This window comes from Bactrocera dorsalis, chromosome 4, assembly GCF_023373825.1.
Source record: "Bactrocera dorsalis isolate Fly_Bdor chromosome 4, ASM2337382v1, whole genome shotgun sequence".
Lineage (NCBI taxonomy): Eukaryota > Metazoa > Arthropoda > Insecta > Diptera > Tephritidae > Bactrocera > Bactrocera dorsalis.
In genome coordinates, this window is record NC_064306.1 from 39,543,345 (window position 1) to 39,560,458 (window position 17,114).

A 17,114-nucleotide genomic window follows, 5' to 3' on the forward strand; every position below is an offset into this window, starting at 1 on the left:
CGACTGGTTACCGAGCGGTGAATGCGGTGCTGTTGGTGTTGATATGCCGACATTAATGTGTTTTTCAAAGTATTTGCCGCCGCTGGGCTGTGTAAGCGTGCTGGTGTTTGCGCTATTACTATTTGTTTTTTCCGCATTTTTTTTTTATTTTTTTCGAATTCTCGCAGCTAACTTTGCATTTAACGGCGAATACGAATGGCTGCACTCTGTCAAAGCAGCATATTCGGCACAAATGCCGGTGCGCAGTGAGTGGAATGAGTGTGTTTTATTGACCAAATTTTTTTGCGGCGCCCATTTTTTCACCTGGTTTAGTTTTCGATAGAATTTTTTCTGCCTTCGCCATTTCCTGTTCTTTAAACTTGTTCATTAAATCACTCTATTTGCATTTCATCTGCCGTGATGTAACCAACTTAATGATGCGGCAAGTTGTCTGACTGCAAATAAGCAACGTTAGAACTCACTTTGCTTTGGCCTCGGACGCAGAGTTGCAATTAAATTTTAGTTTGCAATTTCTAAAAGCAACTTTGGCCAAATAAATATACGCAGCGGCAACAACGCGCAGGGCGGAGCATGCTTCAGCAAAATTTCATTGCATTTCATGCGCTTTGACAGGCGCCGACATGCGTTTCGACACCTTCTGACAGGCGCACGATTGGCATAAAGGCATAAAAGGATTATCTACTCGCGCGCACCGCATGAAAGGCAGCAATGAAATTTGAAGAAAACGAGAGAGAAGCAGTGAAAGCAAGAAATTTCCTTGCGACACTGGTATTTATGGTGGAGCAACTACACCGCTCCACACCAATGGCTCGTCATGTCTGCTTGCCGGTCGGCGTCACGTGGAAATGCGCTGAGTCATTGAACAAAATTTCATGCACTTCACCAGAAAACGAAAGTAAGCAGCAACTGGCGCTGCACATAACTCTCAGCGTGCATACACGAATATAGAAAAAATCAGCGTCTAAAAACTTCGCGCTAATGTTATTACTTCCTTTTCAACTTGTTGGCATATTGCTGGAACAACAATGCGCCGCGTTCAAAACGAACCAAGACTGGCGCTGTCAATGTGCCGCACAGCTAAATTGCTGGCACGCAAGCCCAAGTTCCCGAAAAAGCAAAGCTTTCACCTGAAAACCAATTTTTTTTAAAAGCGGAAGTTAACAAATTACGAAACGATTGGCGTGGCTTGAGAAATGAGCGTGGAAATGTGGCGTGCATTAATACAAATACAAAAACACACAAGAAGCAATATTCATTCATCTTCTATGTTGTCTTCAAATATCTTTTCAATGTGTATATTGTTTTTGTGGCGCTATCTTTAACTCTTCCTTCATATACGTGAACCACATTTATATTTGTCACTTGTTTACGCACTCATTACACTTTACAACAATTGCAACAAGAACATAGCAATCAATTTTTTTTTAATAGCGGCATGTCTACTTACTCGTCTAAACTTCTAAATCAACCCACGTACGCAATAAAATTCAATATTTATTGCTTGAGTGAAATATATTTATGAAAATAATGTAATACAACTCAAATATTACTCATCTCTTATCGTACATATCCGTAGAGAAAAATTAATTTTTGTTATTCAACATACTCGTATTTGTGTTATTTGCCAAAGCGATTTTTATACTCTCGCAACAAAGTTGCTAAGGAGAGTATTATAGTTTTGTTCACATAACGGTTGTTTGTAAGTCCTAAAACTAAAAGAGTCAGATATAGGGTTATATATACCAAAGTGATCAGGGTGACGAGTAGAGTTGAAATCCGGATGTCTGTCTGTCCGTCCGTCCGTCCGTGCAAGCTGTAACTTGAGTAAAAATTGAGATATCATGATGAAACTTGGTACAAGTATTTCTAAGAAGGTTAAGTTCGAAGATGGGCAAAACCCACTGCCACGCCCAAAAAATGGCGGAAACCGAAAACCTATAAAGTGTCATAACTAAGCCATAAATAGAAAAATAAAGTGAAATTTGGCACAAACGATCGCATTAGGAAGGAGCATATTTGGACGTAATTTTTTTAGAAAAGGGGGCGTGGCCCCGCCCCTACTAAGTTTTTTGTACACATCTCGAAAACTACTATAGCTACATATGTCAAACGAACTCTATAAAGTCGTTTCCTTCAGGCATTTCCATATACAGTTCAAAAATGGAGGAAATCAAATAATAACCACACCCACCTCCCATACAAAGATTATGTTGAAAATCACTAAAAGTGCGTTAACCGACTACCAAAAAACGCCCACTCATGTACCAAAAACCATATCTCAGGAACTATGTATTTGACCGATTTCAATGAAGTTTGGTATATAATATTTTCTTAACACCCTGATGAAATGTACGAAATATTGGTTCACAACCACGCCTTCTTCCAATATAACGCTATTTTGAATTCCATCTGATGCCTTCGCTGTATAATATATCCCCTGTGGAAAAATTGTCGTGATCGGACTATAACTTTTCAAGGTCCCTGATATGGAACACGAAGAACTCAGTGCCTAACCTAACCTAACCTAATTTTTCACCGAAAATATCGGTAAATCTCTCAGAATTTAATTCTAATTAATTTTACAGCAAAAAAACTATGTAAATGACGGATAATGAAATCTCGATTATCACTTTATCATGCGAGAGTATAAAATGTTCGGTGACACCCGGTGACCCGAACTTAGCCCTTCCTTACTTGTTCAAAATTAATTTGTAAGAAAATAAACCTTGAATTTAGAGATGACGTTTTTAAATACTTCATTATTTTTTTATATTAAAAAAAAAATGAGTTTTGTTTTCTTTTTTTACCTGAACCTAAACACTTTTTCCACACTGCGAAACAAACCAAATTTAACCTAGCTTTTTGTTTAAATACTCTATAAACTTTTTTTTTATTGGGAAGCATTGAAAGCCGCAGAGTGGAGCTTTAACCCGCTAAACCTTACCTACTCCCAACTAAAGACTCTCCCACGGAACTACCGATTAAGTATTACTTCATGGTAGAAACAGGACATTTCAGTATCTTCTGTTGTGCGGACTGACGTACGCCTAATCTATTAAAAAAGTCTCAGTTTTGTCATTGTAAAACTACCACAGAGATTTTTCCTTGTATATGAAAAACGATGGCAATGAAATAATATGTATATGTTCAAAGTCTTCTATATACTGTGTACACGTCGGACAGTTCGAACTAATGCCATTGTAGAATCTGTAAAGGTAGCTTTTAGAGCGTCCATGTCCTCTAAGTATTTCGGTCAGATGGAAATCCAGGTCCCGAATAGTCTGTGAGTCCTGCGCCCTTTGGATGAGGATCTTTGCCGATACTATCAGCAGCGTCGGTTGGTATAGTCCGAAGACCACTTCTCTAGAAGAGAATCATTGGAGTAGACCCCCTCACTCACTGCTACCGCCATGAAATCGTCGTGTTTTATAGTTTCACGTCTTTTGGTAGCTGTGTTCTTAGTACGATGGATTCATTTTCACTATTTTTCTTCGCTTCTGTGCCATTTGTCTCAGCCGGTCGAATGCTGTTTTGCAGTTTCATTGGCTGCCGCCGCTGCTTTAGACGTTGTCGGTTTGTTGTACGCGTGATTAATTTCCTTTTTTTCAAGGGCGCCTTCGGTCCATTTGAGATCTGCCTCCTTCCAGCAATATACTTCTCAATGCGAATACTATGGATCCGAGGCATTGCACCAGTTACGATTAGCGAAGTGTGCCCGGCTGTTTTCTCTCTGTCCGAAGCCAGCCGTTTCAATTCCTTTTGATTTCGTTCATGCTGTACATGCCTTCGAAACGGATGCCTATTCCTCGCTTTTGCCTTTAACTCCCCTCTTTTGGCTTCTTCCGGGGATCTCTCTTGTTGCCAGAGTTGGAACCCTCGGTCATCTGCCAGAACGGCGATCTTTACAGCGTTTTTTTAGTCCGAGCGTTCATGGAATAAGGCACCCGTGCGCTTTAGAGCTGGTTTGCAGTGGTACTACAATCACCACAACCTGCTCACTTTGCAATGGAGCTCATAGGATCGCTGTGCTCTTAGGTGGTAGCAGCCTCGTCTACTACCCACGTTTGGACTGATATCCCAGTCCGCTTCGTTCCGTTGTTGACTTCCATATTGAGTTTTATGATTCGAGGGTCTCTATCTCTAGCCCCTGATGAAGGAATTCCTCGGGTATTGATACTTGCAAGTTGCAAGCGTATAAAATGTTCGGTTACACCCGAACTTAACTCTTTCTTACTTGTTAATACATATATTGCAAACTTTCAAATAACTGCTCTAGTTTTCTGTACATAAAATGAGCCCAAATTGCTTGAGAAATTTGTCACTCATTTTCTAGCATACTTCGTTTGCAATCAATCACATTTTTACACTATTACTTGAAACCGCCGATATCCGACTACTATATGCATGTAGCTGCCATATAAACTGACCGCAAAAGTCCTGGTTCCTTTTTCTTATTTGATAAAATATCTTTCCAAAATATTATTATTTATTACAACGCTAGTCTATAAACAAATTGTTCAGATTAAATAACTATAGCATATGACTGCTTTTCAAACTGATCAACCAATAAAGAGATAAAGATATTCTTTATAAGTTAACTTTAAATCGTATTGAAGGTTATAAATATTAAGCTATATACGTGGCTAAAAAGATCTATCGAAACCTTTTCTGTTGGCTGCACATATTTATCGTTTGCAAATGTAGTTATACCTATATCTGCTCTAAGAAACGCACTTGTGAAGGGAATTACATATTCAGTGCTGCCGAAGTTATCCTTTTTATGCCTTTCAGTAAGAAACTAAGACTACAAATTTTCCAAAGTAGCAACTTGTTTTTTGGAATGGGTTTAGAAAATTGAATAATAACGGTACTATCTTTCCAGCACATCAATGCCAATAGAGTGGCCATGCGAAACAGCCTCTACACAACCTAAGCTTCTAATTAAATGAAGTCAAAATTTTAACTGTATGAGTAAACCTTGCAAAACGCCTTTTAATGACCCAAATTACATCACCATAAACAAAAATGCTTGCTGCAATTCGCTAGAGTGCATATGTATGAATGCTGGGCAAACTGCAAACAGGTCATTTCCAATTTCGCTACTGCCCAGTCTTACCTCCACTCGCCGTTTGTGGTGTGTGTATGCTGGTGCCAACAGTTCGCCAGACGCAAGTGTTAAACCCTTGGCGGCCAACGGGCATTGCGGTACTGGGCAGCCGCTGTTGGTGTGGGCGTGAGAAAACAGCAACATTAGTGCTGACCCTACTTCCGCCACCATCCATTTTATTATATTAAAGCGAGTGAAAATTGCACAATAATATTGCAAAGTCATGGGCAATGATTGAAATTAATGGATTTCTAAATGTTTCAACTAACCCTACGCGCTACATTTTTGGCTGCCAATACAACTGCTCGTTCCGAGTAATAGTTTGTTGTTGCACACACAGTTACTGCCGTCTGCCTTCGGTTGGTTATATTACCACAGCCGCAGCATTGAACTTTACACTTTTCCATTTCTCGCTCTCGTTCATAGTTTTCACTAGTTTTACGCTTATTCACACCCTTGCAAAACACCTACCAACTGCAATTTTCCTTCTCCCCCCGAATTCCGCTCACCCCCGCCGAAGTGCGATGACTTTCACCACTCCTCTTCAGCAGTTTCAGCAGCTTAGTAGTTTTTCGGCACAAACCGCCGAACGCGCAAATATATATTTATGTGTGTAGTGTATGCGAGTGGTTGGTGGCTTCGTTGCATAACTGCATAGTGCGATGATTTCAGTATTAAATTTCCTTTTAATGTTATTGTAGAAAGCCATTCATGTATGGGCGTGCTACACTGGCACAGACCATTTACGATCGTTCGTGTTCGCTTGCACCGTTTTTATTTTTGTCAGCTTTGGTATTGAGAACCTTCCCCCTCTTTCTACCCCCTCTAATAGTTATTGCATTTTTCGTTGGTCGATAGTCTTGGTAAATGGTGTTATGCTCTTACAGTTATTTGTTACTACGGTAGTTATTGGCAGCGCTGTTGTGATTGTTATTGTTGCCGTTAGTGTTGTACGAAGTTAATGTTATCTCGTGAGTGGTAAATAATGCATTTAGTTTACTAAATACTTAAAATGAAATTAATGATAGTGAAAACTGAACCACTTTTAACAATGTTCACACACATACATATTTATATATATAACCATCTATGTACAAAAGTATGTGTATTTATAGCCTTGGCTTATGCTATTAAAGCAATTTCGTAAATTTGAAATATTTTGCACATACCTTTCGCACGGAGAGTGAGCGTAATTATTTAATATAGCCCAAAAAATAGCATACAAGTGCCGGTGAACAACTTCCATCGCATGGCTACGAGCTCAATTAATGTAATTACTAAAGCAGCACATAACTTTCAATTAAAATTTAATATAATTTAGTTCACTCAATGTGGATAAAATGTTGTAAATACATTGATAGGTTGCAACTTTTGTACACACATCAAATCCGGCGGCTGCATAAGCGACAATGTAAAAACAATATGCTAATAAACCCGGCATTTGAATTGAAAATATACAGTTTTGTCACCTTAAAAACTGTCAAAATAGTGTAATTTTAATGTAGTTGTGGTTGTAGCTAACATACAATTGGAATAAATTATTAAATTTTAAATTGTTTAAACATATAAATATGTATTGATATATTGAGAAATGTCGTACAGAATGCCGAATATTTCATGTTTGACTAAATTTTGCGGGCAATATCAATATCTTACTTTGTATTATGCATGATTTCATATACATTGTAACAAAAAGCACCCGGAAAGCGTAATTAAATTCCACTGCTAAATTATATTTCAAAAAAATAACTTTTTCTAAGTTGATACAAGGTTCTTAATTACTAAGCCAAAAATGAGCACGATCTGTGCTGTTGCTATCTGTTGCTATTTTTACAAAGGATAAAAACATCGAAGAAAGAATTTATCTCAAATTTTGTATTTCTCACCGATTTTCGTGTACGGAATCATTGTGAATGTTAGCAAAGACATACGGCGATTCATTTTTATTAAAAACACAAGTCTACGTGTGATATAAAGCTTTCGAGGAAGGTCAAGAGATCGCTGAAGACATGACTCGTTCTGGACGATTTTCAACCTCTTCATTTGATGAAAATATTAAAAAAGTGAAGGATATGTTCTTTGAAAATCATGTTAGAGAGATAGCAAGAGGGCTCGATATCTCTCGCGAGTCCATTCAATTGACTTTGCTGCATATTTAGGGTATGAAATGCGTTTTTGCTCCACTCGTCCCGATAAAGCTGCATTTTTTTTTGAAAAGAGTACTATGAACAGGTTTTTTTGGAAATAACTGATCGTGCGAATATCGATCTCGCATTCATGGGAACATTGTAAGTGCCGATGAGACATGGGCTTATGAGCTCGGTATGCAAACCAGTCAACAATCACCAGAATGGATAAAAAAACCAGAAGAATGTAAAAAAAATACGCCAAAGCTGCTCAAAAATCAAGGTGATGCCGAGTGTTTTTTGATATTCTTGGTTTGGTGCATCATGAATTTATTCCAGAGGGACTGACGGTTAATAAAGAGTTCTATTTGGCCGTATTGAGGCGCTTGTGTGAGAACGTCCGTCGAAAACGGCCGCAATTGCAGACGAACAATTCATGGTTTTTAGACGATGATAATGCACCTTAACATCAAGCCATGGCTGTGAGCCAACTTAAAACCAAATATGTAATGAATATCATCGATCAACAAATCACCAGTGATATTTTCTTGTTCCCCAAACTGAAACTGCCGCTCCGTGGAAGCCGTTTTCAGTAGATCGAAGAGATAAAAAAAAAAATCCCTGAAGGAGTTGAAGGCCATCTCAAAAAGTGCTAATGAAAAGTGTTTTGAGGACTAGAAAAATCATTGGCATAGGTTTATTGCACTGGTAAAGATTGGAACTTGGAAGGCGAAAAAATAAATATTGACGAATATTAAATATAATTCATTTTTTCCGGGTACTTTTCTCAATATATTTTGTGAAGTGTCGTTCAAAATTCGGAATATCAATATCGTACTTTGTACAATATTATGCATAACTTCATATTTGAGATATATATATGTATATTCACATTATCAGTTTACTAAAACAGCTTTCAATGAATTTTGCCTACATTTGATTATAATTTGAAGCTTCCGATCTCAGGGAGTACTTGCCACAAAAAAGGTTCGTAGCCTGAAATTATTTGGTCAGAGTTAAACAAAAATATTCAAAGTCAATTAAATCGAGTTACATTTCGCTGAATTGTTTCCAAAGGTACTTTATTCTTTTAAAACTTTTGATTTTAAGGTTTATGGTTTTCTTAAATATCTAATAAGATCATCAAATCTCAATTAGAAATTTTTTTCAGGAAAAATGTTTTTATTGCGTGCTGATCCGAATAATCGCAAATTGTTCAATTATATTTAAGAACTTTGTTTGTTTTATATCATAACTTTTACAAATTTGCCTTCAGAAATTGTGCATTAGTATATCTTTGGTAAATTTGAAATTTAAATTGAAAACTTCCCAAAATATTCTAACATATTGACTGCCAATGTATCGCCGGTGATAGACGCATAGGCCAAGGCTCAACATGTATTTTTTTGCTTGGCGTCCTGCAGTAGATTTTTGTCATGATCATCGGTGATACACTGGTAGCCAAACGTAAAAAATAATATTCCATGTAATATATAAATAGCCATGTTCGTCCGTCTGTATATACGTGAACTTGTCTCTCCGTTTTTGAAATTTCGAAAATATGAAAATATTCACATGTCCTTTTTTCCCCAAGAACGATCCAAGTGCTTGTATAAAAATTTGTTTCAGCTTCACGAAATTCGCCGAAGAAGGAATTTAACTCTTGTAAGCAATATTTTGTATTCATGAAGGGTCTTATGTATTATAATATTCTTGTTTAATGAATTCTTGATTACGCAGATTTTTTTAGTTGCATAGACTAGATAAATAAACACTAAATTCTTTTTTTCAGTAAATTAAAAAATTTCTAAACAAGGCGTAAAATATTACGAAAACTTAATAAATATGTATAACTTTTATATATAGGTATAGTACCTCGTTTACACAAATATATAAAAAAGTAAATATATAAATTTCTCATTTTTTATTTGCAGTGATATTGGCAGTTAGTTGGGAAGAATGGTGGACCTATGATGGCATATCAGGTGAGTAAAAATAACTGTAAACTGCACAAGTTCAGTATATTTAGTTATTTAGTGATATTTATGATTTTATAGATTTCGTAATAGCTTAATTTATTATTTCCAATGGTCATTAAAAATTGACATAAAATAGGTTTTTGCCGTAATTGAAATTCCATAGAACTACAGTAAGCTATGTCATTAATAATGTTTGCTAAATCGTTGAAATATGCAATAACTATACATCACTTTATAAAATTGTTTAGCGTATTATTTCAAATATTAGAATCCTGCTTTGATTGAATGGCCTGCATTTATTTCACAAGGGAGCAGTTGTCGTGGCGTATGAGTAACCAATTGAATTTATAAATACGTTTTTTTCGGATAAGCCATTTACAGTACGTACATATATGTATATACATATCAATATTTAAACAAAAATTTAATTGTATTATTGCATAAGCTAAATCTTTTAGTATTATACTATAAATTGCTTATGGGTGCAATGGGTTACTCATACGCCACGACAGCTATTGCCTTGTGAAATAAATGCCGGCCATTCGACCAAAGTTCTTACTGTTAACATTTTTATAACTAGTTAGGCTTGAAGACTTTGAATTATCTACCCGCAAAGTATTTCTATTCCGTTTCAGTGCTAGGAGAGCTTATTATATTACTTAGCTTTATATATTTTGTACTGCGATAAAAAATATGCAGTTTTCTTGGATGAATACCCAATTGTTATTTTATATTAAAAGTTAATTAATTCACTATACTAAATTCATGTAACAGTTATATACAATTCCGATCATTTTGGTAGCTCAAGCCATGAAGCTTAAATCCATTATTTCAGTAACTAAGTGTAGCCATATTTATATTTGCACAGAGAAATAACTCTTTCATCCCTTTACGATAAAAAAAAATAGTTTGAAGCCTCTTCTGAGCTTCTAACAAGCGCTGAAATAATTCCTTTTCTTCCTAATCCATTTAAACGAGAAGGAAGGCAAAGGCATCCAAATTTAATTTGTCAAATAATATTTATAAGTTTCTTCAACCACGAAAATTATGAAGATGGTCAGAAAAATGAAAAATTATGTGAACGTTTGGCGCATTTTGTGCACGATTAACATATAAAAGCAATCATGCAATTCCTAGCAAATTATACGCGAAATTTATGCAGGAAATGAAACGAAATGAAAGAAACGCATAACAGAAATGTGCGCGTTTCGGCTGCATGATCTACGTGCGTGAGCAGTATGTATGTGTGTGGTAGACTATTGTGAAAGAACAGATGTGAACCATCAGCACGTGAGTGGCTGTTCAGATAAACGAATAACGCGTTTTATAGAAAATTTTACAACCAAGAAAAAATTACACTTTTCCACGAAGACTTTTTGGAAAATTTCAATATATATAAAAAAACATTGAAGAGATTTGTTTATGTATGAATATATCGCATAAAAAAGTATGCTCATATAATGCCTTGTGTAATTTTTAAGGAAGAAGACAATATTATAAGAGTTAACTGAAGAGTGTCTTTATTTACAGAGTTTTCAGCTCTTCAGCGCATTTAATTTTGTTTTATTAATTGACACAAAAGGAGCTGAAATCACAACCATTTACTAAGCACTCTTTCAAAGCGATTACTAGTAGCAATTGAATAAAAGATATTAAATCTCTGCCTTCAGTGTTAGCAAATGCCTTTTGAGCAACTAGACAGCGCGAAACTCGTGCACTTGCAACGCAATTTATATTGGTGCGTTCAATATTTATAGGTGTGTCGTGCTCTGGCAGTTGTATTTCGGCGTACGTGTCTGTAGTTAAGTTTGTGTGAGAACGTGAAAGATTTCCTGTGACTTCCGGTTCTGAAGTGATAAATATGACACTCACAAAAACGTGTTCCGTTTGCATTGATATTGCACCGTCACGCTCAAGCTGCTAACTGTTGCTTTATATGTTAAATCTGTGTGCACTATGTATATTAGGGTGAGCAATTTTTTTTAAACTAACATTTAAAATAAAATAAATTCGAAAGTGGTAGAATTCATAACGTGACCATAACAAGGGCATTAATTGTACTCTTGGAACATGTGAATACAGTGTCACATAATAGTTTAGTTCACATTAAATCATATCTAAGCCGTAAATTAAGACACAGAACTCAAATTTGTCACAAAAATTTACAATTAGGAGAGATGTCCGTGCTTTGAAAATCTTTAAAAATGGGCCCGTCCTTAATAATGTATATATCTACCAAGCCAATTAAGATATATGACTCAAATTCAAATTGGACAAATTTCTTTAACTCTTCATACGATAATGTGAAAATATGCGAATTTGGATGCCAATCCAAAAATAATAATGATAAAACACTTTGAACACATTTCTTCCTACACCCGAAAATTGTCGAAATCAGACTATAACCGGAAACCTAGTATTTGTACTCCAGTGCGTATGACTAACTTTTTACCAAAAATATTGATCAATCTGTCAGATCTATTATTGAAATTCATGGAAAATATTTCTCTGATAATAATGTACGCTTTTGTCAAAAATTGATTCAATCGGATCGAATCTTTTCTTAGCCCCCATATATCTAATGTTAAGATTTTCAAACTTCCAGTTGATTTTATATGTATCACATATGTTTATTAACTAATTTTGCTCTTTACTTGTGAAAACACTATAAAATGTTCATCTACATCAGAACTTAACCCTTTCTTACTTGTTTTTGCTAACATTTGTGTTTTTAGCTTCGAAAAAATTCGGCAGTACTTCTGAGTTTTTCAGTGATTAATACAATGGACTAGAGAGCTAAGTTTATTGTTTTAAAGTTTCTACTTTAATTTTCCTGATTTCTCATAATACTATAAAATGTAAATATCATCTATCCTATAGGCCTTATTTACACATACAAACAATATGGCTCTCCCTAAAGTACAACCATGTAAATACATTTATCAAATATTTCTACCAATGCTGCACCTTTTCAATTTTTGTTGTGCACTATAAATACAAATTGTATTTATTCAAGTCAGTCAAACAAATATGTATGTTTACAAGTGTTTCCGTCAATTCGTTCACCTTTTGATAGCGGTAAGGTTGAAAAATCGTGTTGTCTGTCAGCTAAACGTCATCATATATCGCTTTGATCTGTGCTCGATATTTAACGTACAAGATAAGCTTCATCATGCATACCACAATACATTTGTTATATGTCAATGTCCAAGACTCAGCTTGAGGATGAAGTCTTGTGTAGAAGTTCACGCAAGTGAGGAAAGTTCTCTGATTGCCATTGGAAGTAGGAGTGGCCAGAACCGATTCTTTTACATATGGCTCAAGAAGCTCATGGCTTCTGGTCTTAGACCAAGTGTCCACTAGGTAGCCAAAGAACAACCGTTTGAAGGCGACCCAAATTGAGAAGACGAAACATTCCCTCCACAGGGTTGTTAGCTGGGTTTCGGAGCGACCACGTAAAAACGCCCCCAATGAAAAAGTTTAAACAGTCTCGGATGAGAGATCCCCCTTTTGATGACGACCATGGCAAACGCATTAAGGATTACGATTTGAGGGCATGCACAAGCAATGTCCGGTCCCTTAATTTGGAAGATGCCGCTACCCAGCTGGTTGATGTCCTCGTTAGACTGAATACTAACATCACGGCCGTATAAAAAATGCGATGGACGGGAATAGAACTGAAATGAGTAGGTCCTTGTGGCATTTACAACAGAGGCCATTTAAAGGAGCACAATCTCAGTGTGGGATTCGTGGTGAGAGAGAGCTTCCGTCGCCGAGTACTTTAGTCAAACCGGTCAATGAACGTTTAGCCGCAATCCGCATTAAAGCGAAGTTCTGCAACATATCGCGCATTTGAGCTTACGTCGCGTCGAGAGCGTCCGTTGTGCCTTCTGTGCTTGACGACTATAACGTCAGGGTGCATAAAGAAGGTATCTTAGGCACAACGGCAAATTAAGCTTCCATGATGAAACATCCTCAAATGGGTTGAAGCTGATCGACTTCCCCGGGGACCGAAATATAGTTATCTAGGTTAGCACTAGGTCCAGCATAAGAAAATTTATCAAGCTACTTGGATGTCTCGAGATCGAAAATATCAAAACCACTTCGATGATGTTGTGATATACGGAAGACACGTATCCAGTATTTTAGACTGGGGTACACTCCGAGGTCGTAACATCAACTCTGACCACTAATGAAGCTGCTTACGTACAGCAGCAACTGAAATCAATTGTTTTCGGAAAATGCAAAATATCGGCTATTACAATGAGGAGTGCCTTGTCGCAGCGGACAGAAAACAGACTACCTACCTCGCAACGTTACAATCGACCACAACATGTGCGGGATGGGATAGATACTAGGAGTTGAGGAGGGAAGCGAGACGCATTTGCAGACAAAAAAGAGAGGGGCAGAAATGCGTGAGTACAAAGAGCTTGACAAGCTGGTGTAATGCTCGAAAATTCTAACAAAAATGTGGCGACTAATAGAAGGTTTCAAGACCGGAGCATACTCTTGTGAAACCCCAGCGGTGATCTAGTGACTGATGCCCAGAGCATACTAAAATTATGGAGGGAACACTTCTCCAGCCTGCTGAATGCCATTGAAAGCATAACGATAAGAGAAGGTGAACCCGATTTCCCAATCGATGACGATGGAGCAGACGTTCCATTGCCCGGCCATGAAGAAGATCGGAAAGCAATTATTAAAACGCGTTACATAACGATCAACTACAGAGGTTACAAACAATAAGAATATGGTATAAAAGTAGACGCAAAAAAAAACCCGCCAAAAATATATTTATATATAAAATCATAATAGCCGCCTTTAGAGGCAATTCAGCGACGCAATGCAGTCGTTTTGGTTTTCGAATTTTCTTTTCACCCAGTGGAATTGCGATATTCTCGCACAAACTTTTTGAGAAGACACCAAACGCAATAACGACACGTTCGCAGCTTTGCGGCCATACAAGAGACATAACTACTTTTGATATTGCACATCGCACCTACTCACACCCCGCCACACCGCTCTGTAACTTGTCACCTTCGCTTGATGTTGTTTGCCGCGTCTAGAAGCAAAGTTCTAAGTGCTAAATTCCTTTGCTTCGAATTGCTACACCTAAGCAGTATGTACAGTCGCGTGTGGCAGTACGTGTGAGTGATACTCTCACCGGCATTATTCTTTTTATACCGGTTGTCACTACATTTCTCCGTTTGCTGCTTCGCATTTTCTTTTTCTAAAAGTATCCTTTGCAATTTTCTGCTGTGCTGGCATTTACTGTTATCACCATCGCTTGCACCATGGCACCTGCGTTGCGTTTGAACATCTCGTATCATCGATTCAGACAATCGCATCTCCCTTGCTTGCTTCTTATTCAATGTTTCTCCCTTGAGAACGTAATATGTAAGCGCAGTGTTGTTGTTGTTCCAAACAGATCTTAAGATTTTCCTCTTCAAAGCTGAGAACTTGCATTATGTTGTAAGACTATTATGTAGTGCCTCCTTCTTACCAGTTGAGATCCATTATAAGTTGCAAGTTCTTCATGATAATACAGTATTTATCGTAATGTTTTTGTAAGTGCTCCTAAATACTCACAAGCAGATAAAAATGTTTTCAAAATATTTCATTATTCTTATATTGCTTGGCAGCTTAATATGTATTTCATTAGTATTTTTATTCGAGGAGGCACGTATCCGCAAAATTTCTAAATTTGGAATCCCCAAACAAGATAAATCATGTGACATATCTAAGTCGAATACCATCAATTCGTATTTATCCTTTTTAAGTCAAACCAATCAGGATGACGAGTCGATTTCATTTCTTTATATCCATCTAACGGGTGATTTTTTTGAGGTTAGGATTTTCATGCATTAGTATTTGACAGATCACGAGGGATTTCAGACATGGTGTCAAAGAGAAAGATGCTCAGTATGCTTTGACATTTCATCATGAATAGACTTACTAACGAGCAACGCTTGCAAATCATTGAATTTTATTACCAAAATCAGTGTTCGGTTCGAAATGTGTTTCGCGCGCGTGTTTTGTTCAGCGATGAGGCTCATTTCTGGTTGAATGGCTACGTAAATAAGCAAAATTGCCGCATTTGGGGTGAAGAGCAACCAGAAGCCGTTCAAGAACTGCCCATGCATCCCGAAAAATGCACTGTTTGGTGTGGTTTGTACGCTGGTGGAATCATTGGACCGTATTTTTTCAAAGATGCTGTTGGACGCAACGTTACGGTGAATGGCGATCGCTATCGTTCGATGCTAACAAACTTTTTGTTGCCAAAAATGGAAGAACTGAACTTGGTTGACACGTGGTTTCAACAAGATGGCGCTACATGCCACACAGCTCGCGATTCTATGGCCATTTTGAGGGAAAACTTCGGACAACAATTCATCTCAAGAAATGGACCCGTAAGTTGGCCACCAAGATCATGCGATTTAACGCCTTTAGACTATTTTTTGTGGGGCTACGTCAAGTCTAAAGTCTACAGAAATAAGCCAGCAACTATTCCAGCTTTGGAAGACAACATTTCCGAAGAAATTCGGGCTATTCCGGCCGAAATGCTCGAAAAAGTTGCCCAAAATTGGACTTTCCGAATGGACCACCTAAGACGCAGCCGCGGTCAACATTTAAATGAAATTATCTTCAAAAAGTAAATGTCATGAACCAATCTAACGTTTCAAATAAAGAACCGATGAGATTTTGCAAATTTTATGCGTTTTTTTTTTTTAAAAAGTTATCAAGCTCTTAAAAAATCACCCTTTATCTATGCAACCTAGAACTTCAGTACCCACAAAATCAAAAATGGTGGTAGTCATATGAACTCCATACTGACAGAAACCGGCAGACAAAATTTTGTAAGTGACAGCCTCAGGCTATCTTCATCTTACAGCTGAAACTAGAACCCCGCTTTTAATCAAGTATCAATAAAAATGACGGAAAGAAACTGGTACAAAGAGTGTGGAAAGATCTACGCCTGAACAACGATTACAATATGTTCAACTTTATTACGAATATTAAAGTTCTGTAAAGAATGTATTTCGCGTGCCTCACTCAACTTATGGTCAACATAATTGGCGTACTGAGCGTACTATTCGTACCCATCTGAACATTCATTATTGGATAATATTGGACCGAATAGACCGCGTCTACAGCACGCAGTGAAGAAAATATAGCAGTCGTAGCTGAGAGTGTACACGAACACCGTGGAGAGTCGATTCGGCGCTGTTCGCAGCAATTCGGACCTTCGTATGGAACGACTTGGCGCATTTTACGACAAGATTTTAGCGTACAAAATATAGCTTGTACAGTAACTGACGCCGGTGAACTTTCCTAAGTGACATCGCTTCGCCCTATGTGCTTTTGAAAGGTTCCAAGAAGATTCGACGTTTTCGAGCCAAATATTGTTCAGCGCTGAGGCTTGTTCCTGTCTCAAGGGGAATGTAAACAAGCAAAATTTGCGCTTTTATGATGAAGAACAACTTGAAGGGATTCAAGAGCAATCATTTCCTTTAGAAAAACAACGGTTTGAAGGGATTTGTAATATGAAATTTTTGTTGTGGGGATATGTAAAGTTCACGCGGACAATCCCGCTACGATTCAGACCTTGGAGCAAAACATCACGTGGGTCATTCCCCAGTTACCAGTCAAATTGTTCGAAGCAGTCATCGAAAAGTAAACTCAACAAACGGATCATCTGAGAAGCAGCCGCGGTCAATATTTTATAGAGATAATCTTAAACAATTAAATGATTTTTCGAATGATAATAAACATTTCCCGTTAAATTTGAAATTTATGAGATTTTACAACCTTTACATGCGTTTTCAAACTCTCACATATTACATAAGAGGATCTCCGGCCTACAGCTGACTTTGCACCGAAAATGTCAGACAATTGTTTATA

General features: G+C 37.2%; 1 protein-coding gene across 2 annotated transcripts in view; it reads left to right on the forward strand.

The window, feature by feature from the left end:
* Positions 1-17,114, forward strand: part of LOC125778278 (carbonic anhydrase-related protein 10) — a 157,348-nt gene that overhangs the window by 82,974 nt on the left and 57,260 nt on the right. For both annotated transcript variants that reach the window (XM_049455085.1, XM_049455086.1), the window contains exon 3: positions 9,168-9,218. In XM_049455085.1, the coding sequence (XP_049311042.1) occupies positions 9,168-9,218 (51 nt within the window). The remainder of the gene's footprint in view (positions 1-9,167; positions 9,219-17,114) is intronic.